The sequence below is a fragment of the Aulostomus chinensis genome, chromosome 9 (genome assembly GCF_037954235.1).
Source record: "Aulostomus chinensis isolate RoL2024-O1b breed Wild chromosome 9, RoL_Achi_v1.0, whole genome shotgun sequence".
NCBI classification, from domain to species: Eukaryota; Metazoa; Chordata; class Actinopteri; order Syngnathiformes; family Aulostomidae; genus Aulostomus; species Aulostomus chinensis.
The window spans coordinates 27143658-27168600 of NC_141328.1; the positions used below are offsets into that span (position 1 = coordinate 27143658).

The 24943-nt window shown below is 43.1% G+C and overlaps 3 protein-coding genes across 5 annotated transcripts in view; 2 read left to right on the forward strand and 1 right to left on the reverse strand.

Moving 5' to 3' along the window:
* Window positions 1-7076: 7076 nt before the first annotated feature.
* Window positions 7077-13236, reverse strand: idh3g (isocitrate dehydrogenase (NAD(+)) 3 non-catalytic subunit gamma). The gene is made up of 12 exons (XM_086214725.1): window positions 12965-13236; window positions 12699-12746; window positions 11249-11346; window positions 11036-11151; window positions 10844-10904; window positions 10604-10736; window positions 9209-9342; window positions 8977-9079; window positions 8750-8896; window positions 8552-8646; window positions 8401-8461; window positions 7077-7963 (listed from the first exon to the last, which is right to left on the reverse strand). The coding sequence occupies exons 1-12, from the start codon at window positions 13043-13045 to the stop codon at window positions 7862-7864; spliced, it is 1179 nt and encodes a 392-aa protein (XP_086070851.1). The 5' UTR covers window positions 13046-13236; the 3' UTR covers window positions 7077-7861.
* On the forward strand, window positions 13034-22454 carry fam3a (FAM3 metabolism regulating signaling molecule A). The gene is made up of 10 exons (XM_086214726.1): window positions 13034-13580; window positions 15618-15649; window positions 15745-15852; window positions 17153-17176; window positions 17271-17397; window positions 17735-17793; window positions 17883-17933; window positions 18026-18110; window positions 19841-19967; window positions 21261-22454. The coding sequence occupies exons 2-10, from the start codon at window positions 15637-15639 to the stop codon at window positions 21357-21359; spliced, it is 693 nt and encodes a 230-aa protein (XP_086070852.1). The 5' UTR covers window positions 13034-13580; window positions 15618-15636; the 3' UTR covers window positions 21360-22454.
* Window positions 22455-24087: 1633 nt separating this feature from the next.
* The window catches only part of wnk3 (WNK lysine deficient protein kinase 3), a 41837-nt gene continuing 40981 nt past the window's right edge, over window positions 24088-24943 (forward strand). For all 3 annotated transcript variants that reach the window (XM_086214728.1, XM_086214727.1, XM_086214729.1), the window contains exon 1: window positions 24088-24688. The gene's annotated coding sequence lies outside the window, so the exon portion shown is untranslated. The remainder of the gene's footprint in view (window positions 24689-24943) is intronic.

Genomic DNA, 24943 nt, shown 5'->3' on the forward strand with positions numbered 1-24943 from the left:
TGGGCTCCTGTGTTTATGATGACAAGGCTGAGACGCGGCAGTAATGACACTGCGTCAACTGGCCAAATGGGATGGATGACAAGTTTTAGTGACAGACAGTGGATTAGCTGTCCTCTTGCCCACGTCCTTCCTGCTGTGAGTCATCTACAACAATTCCACATTATACCCTCTCATGTCTAACAGCAGATAATTAATCTATAACCTATAGATTGTTGTATGAGAGGCTAACCACAAGATAAACCATCCATGGGTGGCCAATGTTCTCTCTAGATATTCAGCGGATGTCCTGTGTGCAATAGGTCATATAGTGTTGAGCGTTATATAAACACTCCAGTTCCGGCTCGTAGGGTCATATGTTAGCCATCATGCAGGCAATTAGCTTGAGTTATTTCACAGCTATAAATACAAACTCATTGATGTTAAAGCATTTTCTCAAGACTGAAGACATCCCGAAGCAGGCTGTGATGCTCAGTCTGGATTAACTATTTATGAGGAGAGGACTGAAAGGGTATCAGCAGGGGTGTGAGGGGATATATTTAGAGCGAAGGCTTTGTGCATCTGGAACAAAAAGAGGATTTGAGATGATTTCTGTATTATATTTCCATGGAAAGAGTTGACAGGGGGATGAAGACTCTCAGGGCTGTGTGACTGTCCCGACTCGCCGCAGTGTCTTCAGTTCCACCTGCCTCCTGGAAGGACAACCGCATGTGTTTTTGTTTTTTTTCTCTGTCTCTCGCTTACTGAAATCATAAAAAAAAAAAAAAACCTCCTCTGGGAAACACATATTCTTTCCACAAGTAGGTGTACTCATTTCTTATGAGTAATGTTCTGGTGCTGACACACGAGAAGAAAGTAGAAAATGTGCTTGTAGGTTAATTTCATTCTGTAACGTGGAGACCCAGTGTGACGTTTCACTGCTGAAGTTGAGATCCTAGATTTGCATACATGCACAGACTCATATGTCAACTTCCACCTTAAAAAAACACACACACACACACACACACACACATCATAACTGCTTTAAATTACAGCATGAGGTCATTGTAAAATCATACAAATGAAGCCATATGTTGAACACCTTCAAATGAGTGTGATGTTTTGTTAAGATTAGGCAACAGGATGATGGGAAGAACATGGATAAGGCGAGTGGAGGGGCTTTGAAGTGGCGAAGGGGAAGGGCCCACTCAGGTATGTGCACTTCAGGGGCTGCTGAAAGAAGCATCGGGTCAGCAGCAGGGAAAGAACGTGAGAAGCAAAATAGTGGCGACCCCTCACCCTCCGAGCCAAGGACAACAATGTTTTATATGAGCTATGAATGTTGGGGACCACATATATCAGAAACGTGTCTGTTTTTTAGTTTCTAAAAGACATACAAGGCAACATGAACGGGACAGCCTGCAGAACCTGTGAAGAGAACAGCGTGATAATCCTGTTAACAGCCCTCTACATAACATGAATGTCATGTGCGCTTTGTGTACTTTGAGCTGATGACTCTCATCATGTTTGTTAACTGTGACTTGCCTCTTGTGTTACAAGATGTTTTAACTATGTATTTTGAATGTCAAATATGTCCAGGGTGTAATTCTCCTCATCTGGCCCTCCTTGAATAAATAATGACGTAACAAACGCCGCCTGTCATCAAATCTAACATCCCATCTTCATTCCAACATGATTCTCCACGTCTGCTCTGGCAGACACTCCCCGAACATGAGATTTTAAATAAAAGAAGATAACTTGATGGTGGTGGATCAGATGAGAGCAGTCGAGTCAGAGATGCTTACCACTCCATTCCCTCTGGATTTACTGCTTCATCCCATCATTGCTGGGCTGACTGGAGCTATTCAAAACAGTGAGTTAGAGGGGAAAATGGAGGCTGGGTCATCAGTACACTATATATTATATCCTCCTTGTCTCAGGTGCCTTTGTGGTGGGTCACGTCAGGTATGTCACAGCTTACCCTGAGGGCAGGTGCGTTTTCACTAATAGTTAAAATTGCATGGTGTTTTCTGTCTTCACCCTCCCAGCTGGTTTAGCAGGATTTAACAAATTCACTCCTGCAGCCATCAGCGTAGTCTTGATATGGACATGAAAGAGATGAGCAAAATAACGCCGAACACAAAACCTCACTTCACAATCTGTTTGAACAATGCTGACCCCCGCCCCGGCCTCCAGACTGAATGAAGGGCGTTTGTGAAGAGCAACTTAGACAAGAATCCTGTCACAGTGACTGGAGGAATATAATCAAAGCTGTGTTTTCTGGTGGATTTACAAAAGTCTGTTTTCATCAAAACTCTTTAGAGATGCTTCACATGGAGCGAAAGCAAGGCGCCGACATTTAAGACACGGGCCAGACCAGATAGAAATCAGGAAATAGCGTCAGATTATATAAGAGTGGAGAAACGGCTCATGCCTGTTCATCCTAACAGCTTCTGTTAAATAACCACGTGGACAATGGCAGAGTGATGGATGTAAAGAGCATTTAATGTCTCATTTTATGCTCTTTTAAAATGGTTGCAGATTTCTCTAAGCATGCCATAATAGCTCTCCTAATAGCCTGTCTGGCAGCAGGTGGGGGGCCAGGTGGAGGAGATGATACCTCGCTGCTCGCTCACGGCTGAGTCATATTGGACATGAATGGACTCAAGAGATTTATTAGATTAAATGAAAACATAAATGTCGCTGGGAAATATGCTTTGTTTTGGCAACCAAGAGAACACAGTTTTCAAACCGTGGGGAGCTCAGAGCTGGAAAGTGTGTGTGTGAGTGTGTGTGTAGATGTGTGTGTGGCGGGGGTGTTGTTGGGTTGTCAGAGTGCCAAGATACTCCAATTTCAGGGGAGCAGAGTTGTAATGACATCAGGGTAGTGTAATGCAGGTTGTCATGAGCGCAGCATGCTTGGCTTGATGTAATGTAACTCTGGCAGTGCCCCCCGAACTCACAGCAAGGGCACAGACGCGAAAAACATTTAGTGGGATTAGGGGTATGCACATCAAAAGAGAGAACAACAAAAATCTAGAAAAGAGAGAGGGAAGAGGGGGAATATTGGCAGGGCTGGAAGAATTGTTTTAGAGGGAACAAATGGACCATCAATATCCAAATGATTACGGTGTTTGCCTCCCCTCCCTCCCTCCCTCCCTTCCTTCCTCGTGGACATACATCTGGCCAGAGAACTGCAATGACCCTCATGGATTCGCTTTGCTGAGAGACAACATATCAGTGTTCTCAGAAGACCCAGCGAGCAACACAAGGCTGCTAATTTATCATCAACATAAAACCACACTGAAATAGCTGCAGGCTCTCCTCACGCTGGCGTTGCCAAGAGTCTTTCAGTGAAGAAAGTGTGTGAGGTGGTTGAGGAAAAGTGAGCAAGACAGGCAGGTTCCTATTTAGGCACAATGCAATAAAGCCCCCCACCCCCCATGCATGCTGAACCCACTCACCATGCAACATTTGACCACACTGGACCCCTGACCGGGCAGAATACCAGGGCCAGCGAAGGTGGAAGTGGTTTCTCTGCCTGAGCTAAAAACATGTCTGCAGGAAAAACATATCGTTTCTGTTGAGCTTATTCAATCTTTTTTGTTGTTGTTGCATTTTTGTGTGTGTACGTGTTTTTGTGTGTGTGTGTGTGTGTGTGTTTTTACTAAATGCTGATTTCATTTTAGGTTTTGCAAATATTTACATAATTAAAAGTATTGACAAGAGCTTGCGACGAGATCTCTTAACTTCACGGTGCAGCAAAACCTCATCACTCCACCCACCAAACTTAAAAGTGACGTAGCGTGAGGAGGACAGCTCAGTAGTTGCCAAACTAGGGTTTCATTTCCATAAAAGTAGCGACAGCAAAGATGTGCAGACGTGCACACAAACATAAGTCAACTTGTACGAATGCAGAGAATCAGAAACGCAGCGGTACAAAAATGCACGTGAGCATGTTTTGCCTGGAGATTTACAAATAAAGCGTCTCTATGCATATGTGAGAGACACATAAACAATCGTGTTTCTTTTCAATATAGCAACTATATTTTGCACATGAGCTCCGAGCTGGGAGTCTGGAGCAGGACGAGGTGGCCAGTGAGGCCCTCTGATTGCAAGACCCTGGTTCATGCACCATGCTGACCCCCTTTTTAGGGGTCTCCTGAAGCAAAGTGGTGCGCACAGTTGCAGGAATGCATGTGCCGCAGGCACACTAGCAAAGAGGCAATAATCAGTCCTGCAAGATAAGGAAAATGGGGGGTAGGAGCAGCCAGTCAATAATCACTTCACTTAGGCATTTTATGGTTTCACTTGTTGGTATTCCTCCGGAGCTAAAATGGGCCCAGCTCTGGATAAAGAGGTCGGAAGGAGGCAGACACTTTACTTCATCATTTCATTTTGAAAGATAAGGTGGCGATGATGTGTTTCAACAGCTAACTTCCCAGTGAACTCCCTCATCTGCAAGGTACATCAGTCATGCTACTCTTCCTCCCACTACAAACCCACCATCCAACCCCCCTCCCCGCCCATCGTCCAGCCATGCCCACCTCCTCCTTCCATTCTTCTGAAGGTCCCTCAGAGGGGAGGTGATGGTGGGGCTCTTAACTTTTCTCTGAAGACACTGGAAGTCCACAGTTTTAAGAGGACACACACACACACACACACACACACACACACACACACACACACACACACACACACACACACACACATAGCTGAGTGCTGACGTATCTTAATGTAGCTAAGCCATAGCTGTTAAAGAGGGAGCAGAGCTGGCTGAGTGACTTGATGCAGCTGTGCTCAGCAGACCCTGATCAAACTTGATTGATGACAATCAACTCTGCATTGTGTGGGGCAGCAGAGTGCTTCACCACCACAGCTAGCATGTTCCTATGACGTGGCTATTAGTCATCGGATTACGTTAGACTAATGTGGGTAAGAATGAGAAAGGAGAGGCTTCTGGAAGATATCTGGGGGGAGCTAGGGAGGAATTATGCAAAGTAACAGAAATGCATGTTCATGCTCTGCGTCACATCTGCTACTCAGACGCAACCTCTGAGTTCAGCATTTGTCATTAAACATTGCGGCTGATACAGGTTTGAGATGGGAGGACAGGGAGGGAGGCGGAGGGAGCAGGTCTAATCTGGAGAATAAAGCAGCAGTCACGGTCTATCAAGTGTGATCAATTAATTTTGACAATCACAAAGAGTGTGAGTCACTTTCTCCAAAACGCACACCCTCACGGCACCGCCACCATTTTCCAATATTACCAGTAGTCCGAACCTGCCATAAATGTAGCTTTCGTTTAATTAAAATCATTGAAAAAAAAACCCACGTCAAGCCCAGTGTCCAGGTTACAGAGGATAATCAGAAGACATTGCTACATATTGAGTAACAGGATCTACACTCACATTTCTAGTTCTCTCCTTTGTACCAGGATGGCAGCAGAAACCTCCGATGGGCACATGAATCCATCTGCGTGGTTAGATAACATCAGCAGTGCATAAGAAAATCATTACTTATGCAACTCGGGTGAATTAACTCTCCTTTGCAGGTTTGCACAAAGACTGAATGGTAGCCCATGAAGGTCAAGTGGCCAGTAGCCTGTTGCAACATCTCCCTCTCCGTAGAAATACTTGACCATCTGCTTCATGGCTGGGCTCCAGCAGGGGCTCCGAGGGGACAGACCTCAGGAGGGGTGACAGGGGAAAGAGTGTGTAGCTGCAGGCTCGCTGATGAGAGTTGACGTGAGGTAAATCCTCCGAGTGGAGTGAGATGATGAGAAAAAGCTGACCCAAAGTGGGGAACCTCTGACAGAAATCAAAAACAAAATAGACTGATTCCAAATGAAATAGTGAACATATTTATGAGGGGTCTCTGCAGAGTGAATCACTGACATAAATAGAGAGGGAGTAACACAGTTACAGACAGCCAGTTGGCAGAGACAAAGGACCACACGAGGCAAGCCTCTTCACATTCGATACACCGAATAATAAGCGCAGTTAAATCTATTGAAATGTATGAAAAGCAGTTTTCATTGCAAAGGGATTAACGACTCAATATGAGGATGTTGGAATGGAGGCAACAGGCTGAAACTTTCCCACAAAAATTAAGACACATGATAAATTAGCCTGTGCAAATACAACAAGACTCACTCAGAAAAAGGCTGGGAGTATTTGCACAGTATATGTGAACGCGGGGTCACCGTAGGATCAGCTGGTATCGCAACATCTGTCTGCCCCGCCCTCAGACAGACACAATAACGGATGGTTCGCCTTTACCAGGTGACATAACAAAAAGGTGGAGTTGGTGCTAAATGATGATAATTTCAACACAGAACAGAGCCAAAATTAGTCGTGTTTGTCTAAGAAACAGCTGGTCTGAGGCCAAGAGTCTGATTCCTAGAAATCACATTAAAACAAGAATGATCTTAATGTGGTGGCGCGATCTGCCTGCCAGATTCCTGCATTCCCAATTCCCTTGCATCAGAAACACACATGGCGATACACAGGGATTGTTCCACATACTGAAAATCCTTCTTGTCAGGCGGAGTGTGTGATGGAGCACACATGCATACATCTGTACACATGCTTAGTTAGAGGCGTCTGCGGGGAGTGGTGTCGCCCCCCAGTGCTGAAACATAAACCAGGAACTTGTAAATCTTTGCTTAATGAAGACGCTGATTGAGAAAAAACAGAAAAACAAAACCTCCTTTGGACTAAAGGACTAATGACAGCCTGAGGAGAGCGTCTCCCATTGAAGATAAAACGACTAATTTTCAGCACATTATACCCAAATACTGCAACAGGGTTCATTAAAACAAAAAAAAGTTCTGTTCGTTTGAGGGAAATTTGTACTGTCTCATCCGCATCTAAAAACTGTTCATGTCAAAAATGGACCGCAGTGTATTTGTTTAAAATTAATGGCAAAGTATACAAAATCTACCTTTAAGTAAATAACGGTTTTCTCAGTCTGAATATAGTCGAACATTTTTGAGGCAAATTTTCACGGCCTTTTCTAAATCAATTCTTTAAAAAAAACAAAACAAAAACAAACCTGTTGCGAAAATCTTCCAGAAGTAAACACTCACAAAAACATAATTAAAGGTTAACTTTTATTGATGTTTAAGTTATACAGTATATATCCCAGCACAGACATGATCAAACCAATCTTTTCATAGCAGATATGATTTCCAGACATCAGTACATGGGATCAACACTTGGACGAGGAGATTATTATGGCACAAGTACATTAGCCAGCAGTATCCTGCCTGTGTATCTACAGTATGAATGAAGTAGCGACGTCAGGAGTACAGAGGAGGACCTGATATGAACATACAGGACAGCACAGTAGAGAACTCGATATTTAAGTGCGGCAGAGGCATTAAATGAACATTGCACAATTTGGCTGAGTGAAAAGGCTGTAAAAAAGTAATGAACCGCATTGAGGAGGATCGGGTAACTGCGCCATTGGATAAGATAACGGAGGGAAACAAATTCCCTTTTTAGGGTGTTCTAACACGTGACAGCAAGGGAGGCTTTCTAATGAGTCCGAACAAACCGTCAAAACCTGGATTTTCGACCAAATGAACTTTGTGAACTCAAGAGGTAGCGGCACCTACTAATGGAGTCATAAGGCCATTGTTGTGTGAGACAAGCAGATGTGATACAGTGAACTGCTCAGTTAGATGAGTGGACGAGAAAAGAAACCCTTCTGATCAACAGCAGTAGGACCTGATGCTACGGAAACAGACATGCACGCATACTCCCTCTATTATTATACATCTATCCACCATAAGCCCCTGATAAATCTCCTACACACACTGGCGCTGTTCAGAGGTGTGTGTGTGTGTGTGTGTGTGTCTGTGCGAAATCCTCGTGGCGGTTTAAAACTCTGCTGTAAGCTGCGCTTTACTTTGGATGATTCTCATGATGGACTGAACCACCTCTGATGTTGTGCCCTGACCGCCGATGTCGGCTGTGTGCAACTGCAAAGAGACAGAAGGATGCTTACAAAAATGATCAAACATTTTGTTAAGGAGCACCACATGCTAAAAATGTTAGCATTCGGAAATACAATAAAATACTGCGTATGGGAGGATCTTGTAACTTTACAAGTTTCCTGAAGGGGAACTGATATCAGGTCTTTCCTCAGAATTCGTAGCAAACAACAACCAGCTTACGGTCATGCATGAAAGGCAGACCAGGTTTGTTTGAGCTGGGGGAATACAACTGAACCTAAAAACACAATGCACTTGTAACAGTCAAAGGCCAAAAGGCCGATTGTGTATATGTGTTGTTGTGGTGCCCTGCAGGAAACATGTCAGACCTGCTGCCAGGGCGTCTGTGCCCACATCAGACAACAATGGCCTGTGAGTTTTATTGCATTGATTCAGGTGATGGAGGGACGTGAAGAAAGACTCACCCTGGTTTCATTCATGGTCGTGAGAATTGCATTCCGGATCAAACTTGCATAATCGTAAAGCCTGGAGACAGACAAAGGAATACCAGTCAAAACTTTTATATCTTGGATGGGAAGCACAGGAAGAGGAAATATTAAAACATGGAACACTTACTTCAGATGATCCAGCATCATGCAGCTGGCTAGCAGCATGGCGGTGGGGTTAGCAATGTTCCTGCCTGCAATACTCTTTCCTGTGTTCCTCGTGGCCTGAGGGAGTCCGAAAAAATAATACAATTCATCATCTTGCAGACGTAGTTTAAATATATTTTGGGAAGTGAAGAGGCAGCAACCTCCCAAAGGTAACACTAACCGTTTCAAAGACAGCATAGGCATGGCCGTAATTGGCCCCGGGCACGAGGCCAGGCCCTCCCACAAGGCCAGCACACACGTTGCTCACCACATTACCATACAGATTGGGCATCACCATCACATCAAACTGCTGCGGCTTGGACACCAGCTAGAACACCAGACAGCACGTTAGACCTGACAACACTGACAGACAGTCTGCTGATGCATCAGCATGTGATCTGCTGTCACCTGCATGGTGGTGTTATCCACAATCATGCTGTCAAATGTGATGTCAGGGTAACCAGAGGCCACCTCCCGGCAACACTGCAGGAACAAGCCATCCCCGAGCTTCCTGTTGGCCATATGCAACATGTCTAGCATTAATGAACTCAAAATATTACATAAGCCTCTGGGGGGGGGGGGGGGGGGGGAGAGAGACTGGACATTTCTGGCAGGACACACTCGCCACAAAGGAACTAACATGATGTTGGCCTTATGGACAGCGGTGACCCTGCGACGTCCTTTCTCCCTGGCCAGGCGGAAAGCATAGTCAGCAATCCTGAGAGAGTTGTTCCTGGTGATGATTTTGAGAGACTCGACAACCCCCGACACACTCTGAAGAAAGACAGGGAGGGAAAATAGGAAGAATGAAAAGGAACATTCAAATACTGCACATGACAGGAGGCCGAGAACAAGAGGGAATGCAGTACAAATACAGAGTCAAGAGGCTTAATCTTACTACTCCTGTATCGAGCAAAAATAATGTGTCTCTCAAAGTGATGCGGACAAGACTGCCGCTCAGTATTACGTGTAATCTTTAAGCAGACCAAATGTAGCAAGGATAGAGGAGAATAAAACCAGCCACAGATTACATTGCTGGGAGTTATTTGTGAGGCAGCATGTGCAACTCTGATAGGCTACATCAGACCGTGACTCATTTCCTGACTATAAACCAAATCCTCCATATGCCAGCATTCCTTTAGGTTGGTGAAATCTGGATGTCTGGCCAGGGTCAAACTGTTTAACAAATACTGGCATTTCAAAAAAGAAAAGAAACGTCTGACATGCTTGGAAGTATGATGAGGGTGCTTTTTTTGGTACACACAAAAATGAACATGAAAACTGAAGGGTTCCTGATACAAGAACATTTCAGAATGTCTTTATTTGGGTGAATGTTTTGTGGGAACTTCTCCCTGAATGGGCCCTCCCTGTGTGGGCCCCCGTGTGTAGCAGCACAAACATCCTTCAACTGGCTGAACCTGACACCCTCATCACTACAAGAACATTCACCAACACATGAGCAGGAAGCCAGCGACAAGTGCTGGATGTGACCACTAGGTGGCTACAAGGACCCTCTTCAGCAGAAGGACGTTCCACACAAACAGGACGGGAACAAAAGGAATATGCAGACAACACAGAAGGTAAAAGCAACATGTAAATAAGCTGAATAATTTTAATTATTTAGTCTTGAATATATGGTAGTGCTGTATGTGTGAGTGTCTTTCTGTGGTAATAGTTTTAATTGCCACCGTGAATGTTCTTTTTCATTTCATGACCTTTACTCTCCGTTTTCTTTGTCACTCCTATAAATAATTTGACAACAAAAGCCACATTTACAGGTGCCCTTTGGTGGTTGATGCAGCCAGGAGCGTCAGGAGCGTCAGGAGCGACAACTCCACAAGTAACGTCACTTTTAAGAGTGTATTGTCATCGTCTTTTAAATCAAACTTGCTGGAGAACAATGTAATTTGATGTAAAGCATTACTAGAGAGTTCAAGTGAAGGAATATGAAGAGACAGACAGACAGAGGAAAAACTCTTCAAAGATGCGAGTTTCAGCAGGCAGAGGAATTGATTGAGTCTTTGTTCTGTCTGACCTCGTGCTCCAGACTGCTGTATTCTCCCTCTGTGTTCTCCCTGATGATCATGATATCGATGTTCTTGTGGCGGGTCTGCACTCCGGGGACGGACTGGCAGTGCATCACGTTGGCATACAGGTCCAAGCTTGTGCTGTCGGTGCACACGGGGGTGACAATGTGACGTGATCAGACCAAATTATGGAATACGTGTAACCCATCTGACGGAGGACTCCTCAAGGGTGTTTCATTTGAGCTTACCGAAGGACATTATTTCTGGATTTGACAGACGGTGGCATGGTATGTTTGGTTTCTATGTTACCTGTTGGGAGAGTCAGGAAAAATCAGTTAAATTATAAAATGAAAACAAAGAGCTTCTTGCAGCTGTGGTTAAAAGTCTCTCTGTTGCTCTTTTTTTAGGCTGACAGAATAAATAAATAAAGGTTTGTTTACCCTTGAGGGCAACTCCATTACGGCGAATGGCAGTGATGGCATTATTCATGTCATCATCAGACTCCAGGGCAGAGTTGACGTGTACCACCTCAAAGTCCACAGGCACACAGCTGAACCTGCGGCGTGACGGAAACCAGCAAAGTGAGACGGCCAGATTCTGTCGGCGCTTTGGTCAACACTTTCAGAACAAGAACTCATTTCGTTTTAACGTACCTGAAAACTTCTCTGACATGGTTGAGCAGCTCTGGACCGATTCCATCTCCAGGTATGAGAGTTACGGTGTGTCTGCCTCCATACTTCGCTGGAGGCGGCTGTAAAATTGGTGTTTTCACGTGTTATAAACTGATGGCTTTTGAAGTTCTAACACAACTACAAATAACCTTCATCAGAGCTGACATTACTCCGTATTCACCTTTACACTGATTTCCTGCCTCAGTTACGACACTCATTCTAGTAGAGTATGAAATTCTCCTCGCAGACACATCAAACCTTGAGAGGATATCATCCATCACAGGGAACATTTGCTTGCTTCCATTTAGAGACGCACCAACTCAGCCACCACGAAGCTCTCGGCCAATATCTACCTCGTTTACAGCATCGGCAAATAAGGAGACAGCGGAGGATGTGCCATTGTGTGAAGATATATGGTTTTTAGATGTTTTCTTGGGAAGATTTTTTTTTGTCAGCCCAGCACAAAAGGCACAAAATAAAAAAGAGAACTGACATTAAAACCAGCAAAAGTCACTGCTAGTACCTCCACCAGCCATATTTTTTATTCTACAATTATTTATTATTCTAAACTTTGACATCGGCCAAGCATTTCACCATCAGTGCATCCATTTTTCTCTTCATCTTTTTTTTTTCTATTATTCATTCCATTTGTTAAAAAAATTGATAATTAACATTATAATGACACAGTAACGTTGTTGAAGGGGGACATTATAGTTGGATTTACAAAAACATTGATGATCCTGCCAATTACACATTGCATTCTCCATTGTGACTCTCTAAGATACACCATTAAAACAACATGGAATTCACAAAAAGGCTTTTAGTATTTGGGTGTGTGTGTGTGTGTTTAAAAATTGCCAAGACAGACATGTGAGATTGTTGCCACTGGTTACCACTCAAGGCAATTTGACCAAAATTATTGTGGAGCTAAAACCCTCTCTGGTTGGATGAAGATGAATAAAATCTGCGTTTTGTTTTGATATGTCCATAAATTTGCTCTGGATTTTTAAATCTGGTTAAACTGACCGTCCTGTGAAATCCAAAAGCAACAAGTCAATCATGCAAGTGTTCTTTCACGTAAGTGTGATATTGTAGTCAGTGAATGGCTACAAGAGAGTCAGCTACTTACAATGTTTTCTCCCTTTTGGTGAGGACAGACAGCAAGGAAAGCAGAAGGACGAAGTCAGTTCAACAGCCACATAGCAGGACTTGTTAAAATCGAACAGCAAACCTAGAGGTGTGGTTATCTCTCCGGCTCCGACAGGAAACAGTTAAACAGGTTCCCAGCAAAGGTTAACCCAAAGCCATACGGATGTGAAATATATGAATACCAATGACAGCACCAGTACACCCATACCTGACAAGCAACTGGGGCATACAGAAAAAAATCACAGTTGTGCACTCTGACGGAACCCACATATGAGATACTCACAGTAGGCAAAGTCTTATTTCGGCGATTGATCACGGTTGTTCCAAATACCTAGAATACAAAATTGAATAGAAATATATCACTCGTGGAATACGTTGAAACATAAGGGAACTACCGCTAGAGGAGATGTGGGAGATGCTAGCTTGCTAATTCGAGCGAGTCTAACCAGTTGACCTTGTGGTTGATAAAACAAAGGGTATATTCATTTACTTTAAAGCTCAACAGCAAAGCTCAATCCGCCATGATGTAAAGAGAATTCCTTGTCTTACTTTAAGTGTATTTCCCGCACGTCCGCCCCAGAGAGGGCTGATGATTTTGGATAAGGAGAGTACGGGACTGTGGGCGGCCATCTTGGGTCTGAATCACCACGGGAGGAGTAGAGGAGGAGTTTCTCAATTTTTTACAATTATTTTACGTTGAAACCGTAGTCATATTGTAGTGTTTTCCGTTTTCATTTTCAAGTATTTTAACTCATTTTTAAGGCTCTAGTTTTTGTTTTTTGTTTTTTTGGAGTTCGTTACACGATGGTTTTAATCCATTTTTTGGTCACGTGACAGTTCCGCGCAGCCTCCGTGCTGACGGGCCGGGGGTTGACAGTATTTCCGGAAGACAGATAATCCTGATATATGTCATATATTTTATTCCCATGCTGGCAGAAGGCGGCGTAACACACCTGTGTGTACGTGAAGGAGTAAATCGGAAGTATCGGCTTCCCTCTCCACGCTGAAGGCGTATTTATACCGGGGAAGTCTCAATGAGGAAACAGCGCAAAAAGTAGTGAAAGTCCCCGGATAGCAAGAGCAACAGCTCGTCTTTTCCTTCCATTCCATCCCTGAAAAAGGCGACGAGAAAAGGCTATATTCAGCTGAAGGCTGGACACAGGAGGTAGGAGCTGACATTTCTTATGTGGAGGACACACAAATAATCGTGTCAACTGAATGATGTTGCCCTGTGTGCGCGATGGCTGCTGTAACCCTGGCAAACCAGATCTCGGCGGGGCCATCCTGCATAGACAACACATGCACAACCCTCGAGGAGTTACTTGGACACTTTGTAACACACACACACACAAATTGCAATCTTAAGTATGTTTATACAGGTAACTGCATCTCAGGGACTTCAATCTATTTTACAATTATTTCCACTCTATTTTCCAGGACCTGGTTGAATAATTCGTTAGATTACACAGAAAAACAAAATATGCACAATGATATACTTTGTTTCTTGCGTCAGTGTTTGTTTATCACAGTCCCCCCCCCACTGCCTTACTTGTCCTCTCTATTTTAAGTTCTTTTATGCACTTTGCTATGCCATTTCTTTGTGTTAAGGTAAAAAGTGCTAAATGTAAGCTTTGTCCAATAGTTGAATTCATATCAAGTCCTCCAAACCAACAAGGATGGATTGCATCAATTACTAATTCCTTCGGTGATAAACTTGCAGTGAGTTTCTAGGCTAGGTGGCTGTGCTCCTTCCTCATTGTTGTTCCAGTACTAACATTTGCTCAAGCGACACAAGAACTGTGACTCGATTATTGGTCACTGATGAAGATTTTTTGTTGTTGTTTTACCTTGCATGACTTCTTGGTGAATACAGAGTTTGCACAATGGCCTTCGGCCAGCCTTGCACTTGTTGCTGGAGTGTGTACTGGCCGGTGAACGAGCCGGGAAGTGGGAGCCGATGGATGCTGGACACTAATGATGTCCCAACTGTCTCTATACCTCAGGACCCCATAGTTGATTGCAAGTTGTAAAAAAAAGAAAGGAAAAAAAAGGGAAGAACTGTTCGCTGTGACGTGTAATGACCACTGGTGAACTGATTAGAGTCTGACATTTGATGAACTTAATTCATATCTCAACACCGGCAGGATCGATCAGGGCCTACTATCTCATCTGAGTTCTACTCGTCCAAACGGTCCATGGATTCATTTGCTCAGTGAAATGGGATTTTAAAAGCCGTCTTGCAGATTTTTCCGTTTGTCCTGTTTAGGTCATGTTTCTCTGTCCTTGTGGCGGAGGAGGTATCTGCAAGAAGATAAGATTCAGGCGACCTCAAAGCCCATTGGGCATCATGCAGACCAAGTGCATCCCCACCAGGCCCGCCCAGGAGCGTGAAGAACCAGAGCTGTTTTTGTTTGCTTTTAGCTCGAGTCAAAGTGTTTGTGGATTACTGCGCGCACAGCTGGATAAAGAAGATGTGGATTATAGAGGATTATGTGTTTGCGTGTTCCTAAACTGAGATTTTGTGTAGTTATGTTGTTGTTAATCTTGGGGCTCTAGCAGTTTACAGCCACAAGTATTAGGCTGATATTTTTTGAATCCTGGAGGAACAGAATTCAGGCAGGGGAAGAAGCCAGAAGAGCAGGAGGACATGCGGTGGTGGTGGTGGTGGTGGTGGTGGTGGGGGGGGGGGGGGTGTCTTTGGGTGAAATATTCCTTTAAGGTTAGGAGACCAGAGATGCAATCTGATGAGCTGGGGCTGAAAGAGGTCCAGAATGTTATGATAAGGAGGGTGCTAGATGTTCAAATGTGCGTGTTCATGTGTAGTTGACAAGAGTGCAGATAGACCCAAGGCACTTGGACCAGCTCTTATCATCGTGTCTGCCACAGAAACACATCAAGGTCATTTCTTTGCTTCCGATTGGCATTGGTAAGAATGGTGCTGTTACTGAGTTTGAATACAGAAGGAAACTGTAAAAAAAGAGCAAACAACTTCCATTCAAATGAAAAATTTAATATTCATCAGGTTTTTTTTTCTGTAAAGATGAAAATGCTTGCATACAATACCTGTGTGTCTCGATGAATGAAACATGGAAACCGCTTTAACAGAATCTACTCTTTAAACAAGAGAGTGCTGGTGTGTGGCTGGACGACCTTCCAATTACTGATGTAGTTTCTCTCCCCCCCCCCCCCCCCCCCCTTCAAGGTCTGAGGGACAGTGAATCATGAGACTAACAGGTTGGTGTAATAGCATTCCATTGTTGAACTTGTTGATCGAAACAGATTACCTTTTTTCTTTGACCTGAACTGGTACATCTGGTCTCTTCTGACAGGCCCCCTGCGAGCTGTGGCTGTGCTGCTGTTGGTTGGACTCACCTGGCTGCTGGCAAACACCTTATTTGGAGGGGAAGGTGGTTCATCTGTACGCCAATTATTCAGCAGTAAGTATGAAAGAACTTAATGACAGTGCATCAGGCCAAAGGCCAAAATTCCCAACATTCTCTGCGGGCCGGGTGCTCACATGAATGAATTTGCTGGGAGCCTGTGTCTCCAGTGTTGTACCTGTCAGAAACACAGCGTCAGAGTTAACACACGCACGGCCAAAGTATGAACATAATTGTAGAGCAATTATAGGCCAGTGTCTTATAGAATATCAGTGTCCTGATTCACACAAAAAAAAGCCCTAAGTGTAAAACATGAATGTTGTGTGTCTCTATGTTTTTTTTTTTGGCATCATATGTATAATTTGCTCCATCTTTTCGATGCGGTCAGACAAGTTCTTTTTTGTTTTCATTTTTTGGGGATTGCATAATCGCATTAGAACTTCGGCTGACTATGCACGCTGCTGGAGAGACGTATAGATGTTCTTTGTCCGCCTTTGACTTTTATCTAGAAGTTTTTTTCACAACTTGAATCAACAGTGCTGATAGTGAGATCGGGCAGTGGACCCATCAGGGAACTGGGTGTTACTACATGAAGTCTTTAACAGGATATCGCCTGGAAATGGACTGGGTACCTGAAACGGAATGATGTCAAAGGAGTTCGGCCATTACTTTAACAGGCGCGACAATTCTAACGCTCTGAATAATTTCATGTTTCATTTTATGGATTAAAATACCGTTTTCAGTGTTGTGAGTCTTTAAGAAATGATTCGATAGACCAGCATCTTTTTTTAATTATTTATTTTTAATGAGAAAGTACATGATTGTGAGGTGTAATGAGTAAATTTGTCAAAGAAATGAATACTCAGCTTAAGTACAGATACTTGTAACTTTGGCTCAGCATCAGAGAACCTCTACTTTGTTACTTCCCACCCCTGCAGCCATATGATTGCTCACATGAAAAAGATGTGAAGACGCCACAGCCTTTCGGAACTGTTTCCAGAAAATCCACCAGAAGTGCTTGAGGCTGCTGCTCACAAATGACGCAGCATTCGGGGAAGAAAAGAGGCTGGCGAGAGAACTTTTCCTCGAGGCTGCAGCATACGCCTGCTCCTTGCTGGAAATGATTGAAAAAATATGCTGTTGATCAGCAAAAAATACTGTGAGCACATTTCTTTTGTTTTGTGTCATGGATTGTCAAACATTTTTGGAGTTTTCCCTCTTGGGCAGACAGATCTCACCTATTAGAGACTAGATGTAAATAAGTTGATGAGCTGAAGGAAAGCATCTTTGATGGAGGGTCTGTGTGTTCGTTGGTTGAACAAAGCCTTTCTGATTTGAGATCCGTCTGCTTTTTCAGGTGCAAGTGAGGAACCTACACCTTGTAAGTATCAGAAAGAGTTTGTTGTGACAACTTTTCTTCAAGTATCATCTCATCCCATTCCTCATTACCGCCCATAACCTTTCATGTGTTTCAGCTGAACCTCGGCCTCGAAAGTATAAATGTGGACTGTCAGCTCCTTGTCCCCCAAAACATTTGGCCTTCCGTCTGGTGTCTGGCGCTGCCAACGTCATCGGACCTAAAATCTGTCTGGAGGATAAGATGTGAGACTCAAGAGTTTATCGTTTCCTCTCTGTCCACTGAAGTCTGTGTCTCCCCTCCCACCTTAGTTGTTTTTGTTTGTTTGTTTCACACTGTTTTTTTTGTTTTTTTTTCCCCCTCTGTGCTTTCATAACCAGGCCTCCATCTAAGGAACTGAATGCAAGTACCCTTTCAGTCTGCCTGCCACCCAGTCTTTTGCTCTTCTCTCCCTTCGTTTTCCTTCGTTGCTTCTTAAGTGCCCAGCATCATGTATAAGTGCGTAGCTGTAATGTGTTCTGTGCAAACCTACAACTTGTTCTCCTAAATAGCCCCAGTCGTGTGTGTGTTTCTGTGCCACAGGTTACTAAGCAGTGTGAAGAACAATGTTGGCAGAGGACTAAATATAGCTTTGGTGAATGGTATGGTGAATATACTGGGTTGCACTCATACGTTGAGCTCCTGTTTATCGCACTATTTGAAATATTTGACTGATTCTCTGTTGTTCCAGGGCTGACAGGAGAACTCTTGGAGACAAAGACTTTTGATATGTGGGCAGGAGGTAATAAAAATGTGAATATGTAATATATACTCCACATCTGGTACATCTGGTTGATAATCCTAGTTTATATTTCGTGTGCTCTTTGTTCTCAGATGTTTCCAACTTACTGAAGTTTCTGCGGCCGCTCCACGAGGGAACGCTCGTCTTTGTGGCCTCCTTCGACGATCCAGCTACAAAGTAATAATTCATGATATGATAACAACCCCCTCCTGTTTTTTATATATGGGACTTGGAAAGACAAAAAAAAAAGTAGCATGTAGAATCACACATGAGCAACATATGTCTCACCCGGCCCACCGACTATCTCAGTTAGGCCTGCAATGTCCTCAAAAGACAAGAAAACATCTATCAAAGGCACTATTATAGTAGTTAATTTCTTAGAGAATGGGCGGCACGGTGGTGCGGTCGTTAGCACTGTCGCCTCACAGCAAGAAGGTTCCGGGTTTGCGTCCCGGCTTGGGCAGGAGTTTGTGGAGTCTGCATGTTCTCCCTGTGCCCGCTTGGGTTCTCTCTGGTACTCCAGCTTCTTCCCACCGTCCAAAGACATGCAATTGGGGACGAGGCTGATTGATACTCTAAATTGACCGTAGGTATGACTGTGAGTGTGAGTGGTTGTCTGTCTATATGTGTTGGCCCTGCCATGGACTGGCAACCTGTCCAGGGTGAACCCCGCCTCTCGCCTGAAAGCCACTGGGATAGGCTCCAGCCCCCCCCCCCCCCCGCTACCTTTAACAGGATAAGAGGAAGAAAATGGATGGATGGATTTCTTAGAGAATGGCAATATTGAGTCTTCACTGCTATTAAACTTGATAGAAATAGGGGGGGGGCTGTCCACAGAAGTTACGTTTTGAACAAAGAGTGGACTTTTAAGGTTTTGTCGTTAGAAAGTCAGGATGTTTGATATGTCACAAGGGAATTAATCAAATGTTAAGAGACATTTTTCAACCATACCTACTAAGGACACCACAACATTTTCATCGTGGGAAAAAGAAGAAAGAGAGAGAGGTCACCACCTCCCCGGTTTCTTACTGTGAATTAACTGTCATAATTATGTGGTTTGACTAATTCAATAGCACATGAACTTGTTATGACTCCACAAAATCAGCCACAGGCCAATGCTAGACTGCTCTTCATAGTGGCATTTCTCGGGCTCTGCCAAAATCAGCTCAACAACTCACAGAGGCCGTGAGACATAACCAGACTAATGATTATTTTCAGAAAATACCACAGCACTAAGACTGCTCTTATTAGTGTAAGGGGGCACAGACAAGTCACGGATTCAGATGGATTTTAAATTCTCAATGGAATACCTTTCCACAGGCTTTGACGGGGTTGATTTTTGGAGTGCCCCAGGGCTCTATTTCAGGTCAAATTTTATTTTCATTCTATGACCTTACACTCATTGTAGTTATGGCATTATCTTTCATTATCACCGTTACTGCTGAAAAACACTACTGGTCTGTCAGCGTTAAGGGTTCGTTGTTGTAACATTACAATGTCTGCTAACCTTGAGGAAAAAAGTCTTATAAATCTTCAACTCTTGGCCTCTGACAATCTAGATTCCTATTTCCAACTGTTACAAACAAGGTATATTATTTGATTCCAACTTTGTCGGTGGAACATGACTCAGCCGTGTTTCTCAGCTTTAAATGATATATGGTAGCCACTATAAACAGATCATAAATCCCTCTGTGGCATTATCGCATGAAATTTATATGGATTGTAAAGTGGGAGAACGTAAGTGCCGTATGTAACTCTGCTGTCATTGAAGCTACCTGATGCATCATGGTAATAGCCTACATTTAATTTCGCATCAAATTTAATGGACGTTAAGCTCTCGTATTAAACTGTAGGCCTCTTGTGTCAAAGAACAGCCATTCATCTGCTGTCCTTGTCTTCGGCGGCAGGTTGAATGACGAGTCCCGGCGACTGTTCGAGGAGCTCGGGAGCACGGCGGTGAAGGACCTGGCTTTTAGAGACAGCTGGGTGTTCGTGGGAGCCAAGGGAATTGAGAATAAGAGTCCGTTTGAGCAGGTACTTTATTAGTCTTACTAATCCTGCAAGAATTCATTGGGTCCTTTGATGTCATACTGAGATTATTATGGAGTGGGTTAACAGCCTGCAGATGCTGCAGAAATATCTTGCCTGTGTCGCTCTGTAAAGAACAGGAAAAAAAAGACCTTATTGTATATAACATGACAAAGAACTGTTTTCATGTGCCTGGAATTTTCACTTTGATGCAGTACCTTCAAACATGGTGAACATGGCTGAAGTTATGATTGGGGTTATTTTTTGTGCATGTAAACGTCATATTCTGATTCCAGGCCCTTGTCGTGGCCAAATGTCAGGAAATGTTTTCTATTTCTCGTTGCTGTTTCTCAGGGGGCAAGAGGCCCAGTTGTTTCTTTTTTAAAGAACCAATATCTGCTGATACTGATGACATGCAGCCATTATCAGGATAAGCCTCAAAACTGAGGTGCTAAAGTCCATATAAATGCAGTCATTGAAAGCTGATATGACAGCAGAAATTGGTAAAGAAATCCCCCCAATTTTTTTTTTTTAAATGTAACCATCCACAAACAACACATGTATTGAGCTAACACCGGAGTAAAGAGGCAGAATGATGACAAAAACACACCACTGATGGTGAGAAGGGGCAGGGCTGTTGTGGGCAGGCTAGTGAATGAGTATGAAAACCAAATGTTGTTAACGTGAAAATCAGGATTTATTGTACAGGACCAATTTTACCGTCATATTTTAAGTGATTATTTGATATGCAAGGTGACAGAGAGCTGTAACAGGAAGTATGGCAACATTAGTGACACTATTATTTATCACAGTAAGTACACTAAACGGCACCTTATTGCCATGTGGATTATTCATCCTACCTGTGTATTATACAGCGAATGATGAAAGATGAGATGTTATGCTGTGATTCTGATTCCTCACATCCTTCAGTTAGCGACTGGTTTGGCAGGACGCTGCCGTACGTGACCGTGAGTCACTTTCAGTCATTTTAACTCACTGTCAGAGGGCAAGTCTTTCTCACTCTTCCCCCATCCACTTGTTTAGTTTTACGCCCGTCGAAGTAGCGTGGATATGTGTGTGGGTTTTTCTTTTTAAACTTCTTTGGCTGGAACATTGCCTGGTTAAACAAGTTTACAGGGGTGAAATTTTCACGCTACGATAATTGTGACATCAGGTTTTTATGGTATGTGAAAACATTCCAGCTCATTTTAGTTCAGCCTTCCGCGCGTGAGCAGCAGTTGACATCACGCAGCTTCTTTCTCTGTTTTGTTGACACCTGCCTGTACTTGTTTCTGTTAGCGAATGAAGAACAGCAAGAGCAGCAACAAGTATGAAGGTTGGCCCGAGTCTCTGGAGATGGATGGCTGTATCCCCTTGCGCCCACCCCTGGAAGCTTAATTCTGCCCGGTACTCCCTCGCAGCACAGTAACACCTGGAACAGCAGCAGTGGATCCAATTGACTGTTAGAGGGCCAAGGAACTGATGGATGAGCGAAACCATCCTCGACCCGGGCCACAAATAACAAATCCGTTTTCTCTCTCGTGGCAAAGGCACAAGTTGTCTTCAAAGGTTGTCATGGGACTTGATATATCTAAAATAGCTGGAACTGGTTGCAAAATATTTTTACATTGTAGCTTTATTGCGTGAGCTTGAGGGAAGCTGGAGGGGCCACGTGTAAGATGACCAGTGTAACAGATACTAGTGAATAAATACAGCGTGAGTAGGTCTTCCAAAGACATCTAGGGACATGATATATTCCTTCTCTGCAGGCCGGCCACAGTGATATGAAGTGATGAACACTTGCACATCATTTGATGTTCTGCAGGCAAAAGACATCCAACCGGTCTCACACTCAGACATTAGGAAATCTAACCCATGTCAATATAAGACAAACACTCCAGGTACTCAAGTAGTTTACATGTCCTGAACACCAAATTTTATATTTAAGTGAGTTAATATATTTTAATTCTGTGAAAAATATTTCATTGATATGCGTAATGTTAGCTGCCATTTTTTTCTTAGAACTTGATGCACAGCAGTAACTGCTTGCCCAGTGTTTACAGATATCTTTTGACAAATTTGGCGTTTGTTGTTCTCTTTTGATAAAACTATTTATTTTGATTATCAAATTTAAGAAAGGCAGCGGATGAACAATGGAGGTTCACTTTAAAACTCATGGTTTTAATGTCGGATGTCTGCAGGCTTCATCTGTCTGTCGATTGCTTTGACGATTCAGCCTAAACGTGTTGTTGTCTCTGTTACTCTTTTAAATGTTGAATGTATCCAGCAGGCCTTCTGAAAGCCTGTCACCTGTAAGTTTGATGTATAGAAATATAATAAAACTGATTTCATATGTTTGTTTAGAAGCCAATTTTAGCTGTTTTTTTGTTTTTCTGAACCAAGTTATGTTACCTCAGAGTGAGACGATTTTTCTACAAAGCATTGCAGTCTGTGTTTGTGACAAGAATGCTCATAAATAAAGATGTGCGAGTATTTCCGTGGCTGAGTCTTGAGTTAGCTGGCACATTAAGATGTTCACCAGAGGGCGACAGAAGCCAAAGTCTCTCTGCACTTCATGCTGCCAAAGGCATTTCCTTCGCTGGGAGTGTTCCATGTTCATGATGAGCGACCGTCTGAAAGAAGACGGCTGACAGCCTAGTAGACGGCTGCTTTTGAATCACTGAATGAAATGAAACAAAACCAGCGGGATCAATTTCATTGTTGCACTGAGAGGCTTAGTGGTGCTTTTAGGTGTAATTGCAGTAGGAGAAAAACCAGTGTTCATATAAGTACATGGTGTGATATTTAAACTCTAGGGGATGTTGTACTTTACTACATTTAAAAGGAATCTTCATTTTCTTTCCATTTGAAACAGACAGGTACTTTGAGCAAAAAATTCCCTGAAAACATGGCAAAACCTGATGAAGTTTGTGTTCTTTCAAATGCAAAAACAACTAATTTCAGGATGTAATCAGAGCAGCACATCTGGAATGCTGCACCAACAATTAAAGGGTTGAACACACCCAATTACTGGAATACGCAAGCATGTAGATGGTACAGATTTACTTTTGATGATTCAATTTAGAATCAAATATTTATTACTTTTGCCAGAAGGTTAAATACTATAAAGTATGCATTGTGGAGCGTAACATCTATAATTACCACATCAAAATCCTTTCAACACCACCTATTCATTTCCCTCTAAAAAAATCCAGATTACTCACATGAATATTCAGATATTTTTCCATTTCACATGTTAAACCTTAGGACACCAGCTTTATCCTACTCTTCTATAAAGTCCATCCTCACTGTTTGTTTACTGGGGGCTTCAAAGTACCACATTGTAATTGTGTAAACTGAATTTAGGACCAGGACCAGCTTCCAAATTAGAAGCGATGTCACAAACCATACCTGTAAGACTGCCCTGTAAAACCAGATTTGATTTTGTGAGTACAGAGAACATTTCTTGCTTTCACCAGTGAATGTAATAACAGTCATTGTCACATATCCTTTCACACAGTGACATTCAAACATTTGACTGTGGGAGTCTTGAAGAAAAATGCATTTTGGGCTGAAGTTGAAGTAGAATTTTGAATTGAGACTTTCACATCTGCTCCTGATTCAGGGTGGTTATTTATATTTTTACTCAAAGAACTCTCTTCTTCCACCACTGCTTAAGACAGAATTAATTATTGATCTACTCATAGAACTGATATATACCAAAAACTGGTGATATCTCTGAATGTGGGATTTTGTTCCCCAGTAATGTAATTTTTAATTACGCTGCCTAGGCTCAACTGTTGAGTCTGGTCTGGGATCAGATAACATTATAATGGGTTGACAGGCATTCGGGAACTTATCTAAACTCGACAAGTAGCTTTGAAAAGAAACTTAAAAACAAAACAAAACAAAACAAAAACCCTTCTCTAGATTGCTACTCTGAATCTGACGCTTACGAGGAGTTCCTGAATGCATCATCACAGTCACGTTACAAGCCGTTGGTGAAAAACATGTCGCGCGGCTGCCCTCTCGTGGCAGAGCTGATTAACGGTTGGTTTTTGTTGTGTTTTTTTTTTTTTTAGTTCACGTTGAGCCCCCCCCCCCCCTTCCCCCCTCCTCACTCGGCGAGGAGCAGGTAGCGCGCGCACGCTCGGTAAAAAAAAAAAAACAAAAACCCGACAACCTGCGAAAGGCCGCCGGAGTCGTGCGTTGTAAATTATGTACATAAATGACTGATAATAGTCGGATACACATGAATGGCCGGTCGCTCAACTTGAAGCCGACAAACCGAGCAGCGAGCGGGAGAATCCGTAAACCGACCGCAAGCATCGTCTGAAGTGGAGCACGTACACCCAGTACTGCCCGCCTGTCTCTCTCACACCGAGCCGAGCCTCGACGACTCCGCCGGGGATTTGTAAGCCGACAACGCCGCAGCGAGCATATGTGATTTAACGGCCGTTTCTTCTTCTTTTCTTTTCTTTTTTTTAAAAAAACACCTTTTTGTATATTTTTTTTTAAATTTTCCCAGCGGGGTTAAATCGATTATTATTATTTTATTTTATTTTTTTTAGACAAGAAGCAGAGTGTAAATTTCGTGTAATTTGTAAATAGCTGTAGGAATAATAAAGTGAAGTATCGGCTAGCTAAACGGGGCCGAGCAGCTTGTTTTAAGGGTTATTTAAAAAAAAAACCATCGCTGGACGGACGAGATAAGATGAGACATTTGGGTGAGTGTTAATGCAATAAGGCTTTTTCTATGTTGGAATGCTGTGGTTCTTAATATAATGGTGATGTCCAGTCTGTTTAATTATACAGGTTGTTATGTATTTATTCTCTCCTGTGACTACTTAATGGCGTATCCGTCATGAAATAATGCTAAACGGTGCTTTTATGAACACTTGGGTCAAGTGCAGACGCGTTTCGAGGCCCTCGGACACCAACTGTCCAGCCCGTCATTAGACTGATTTGCTCGGGGCATTAAA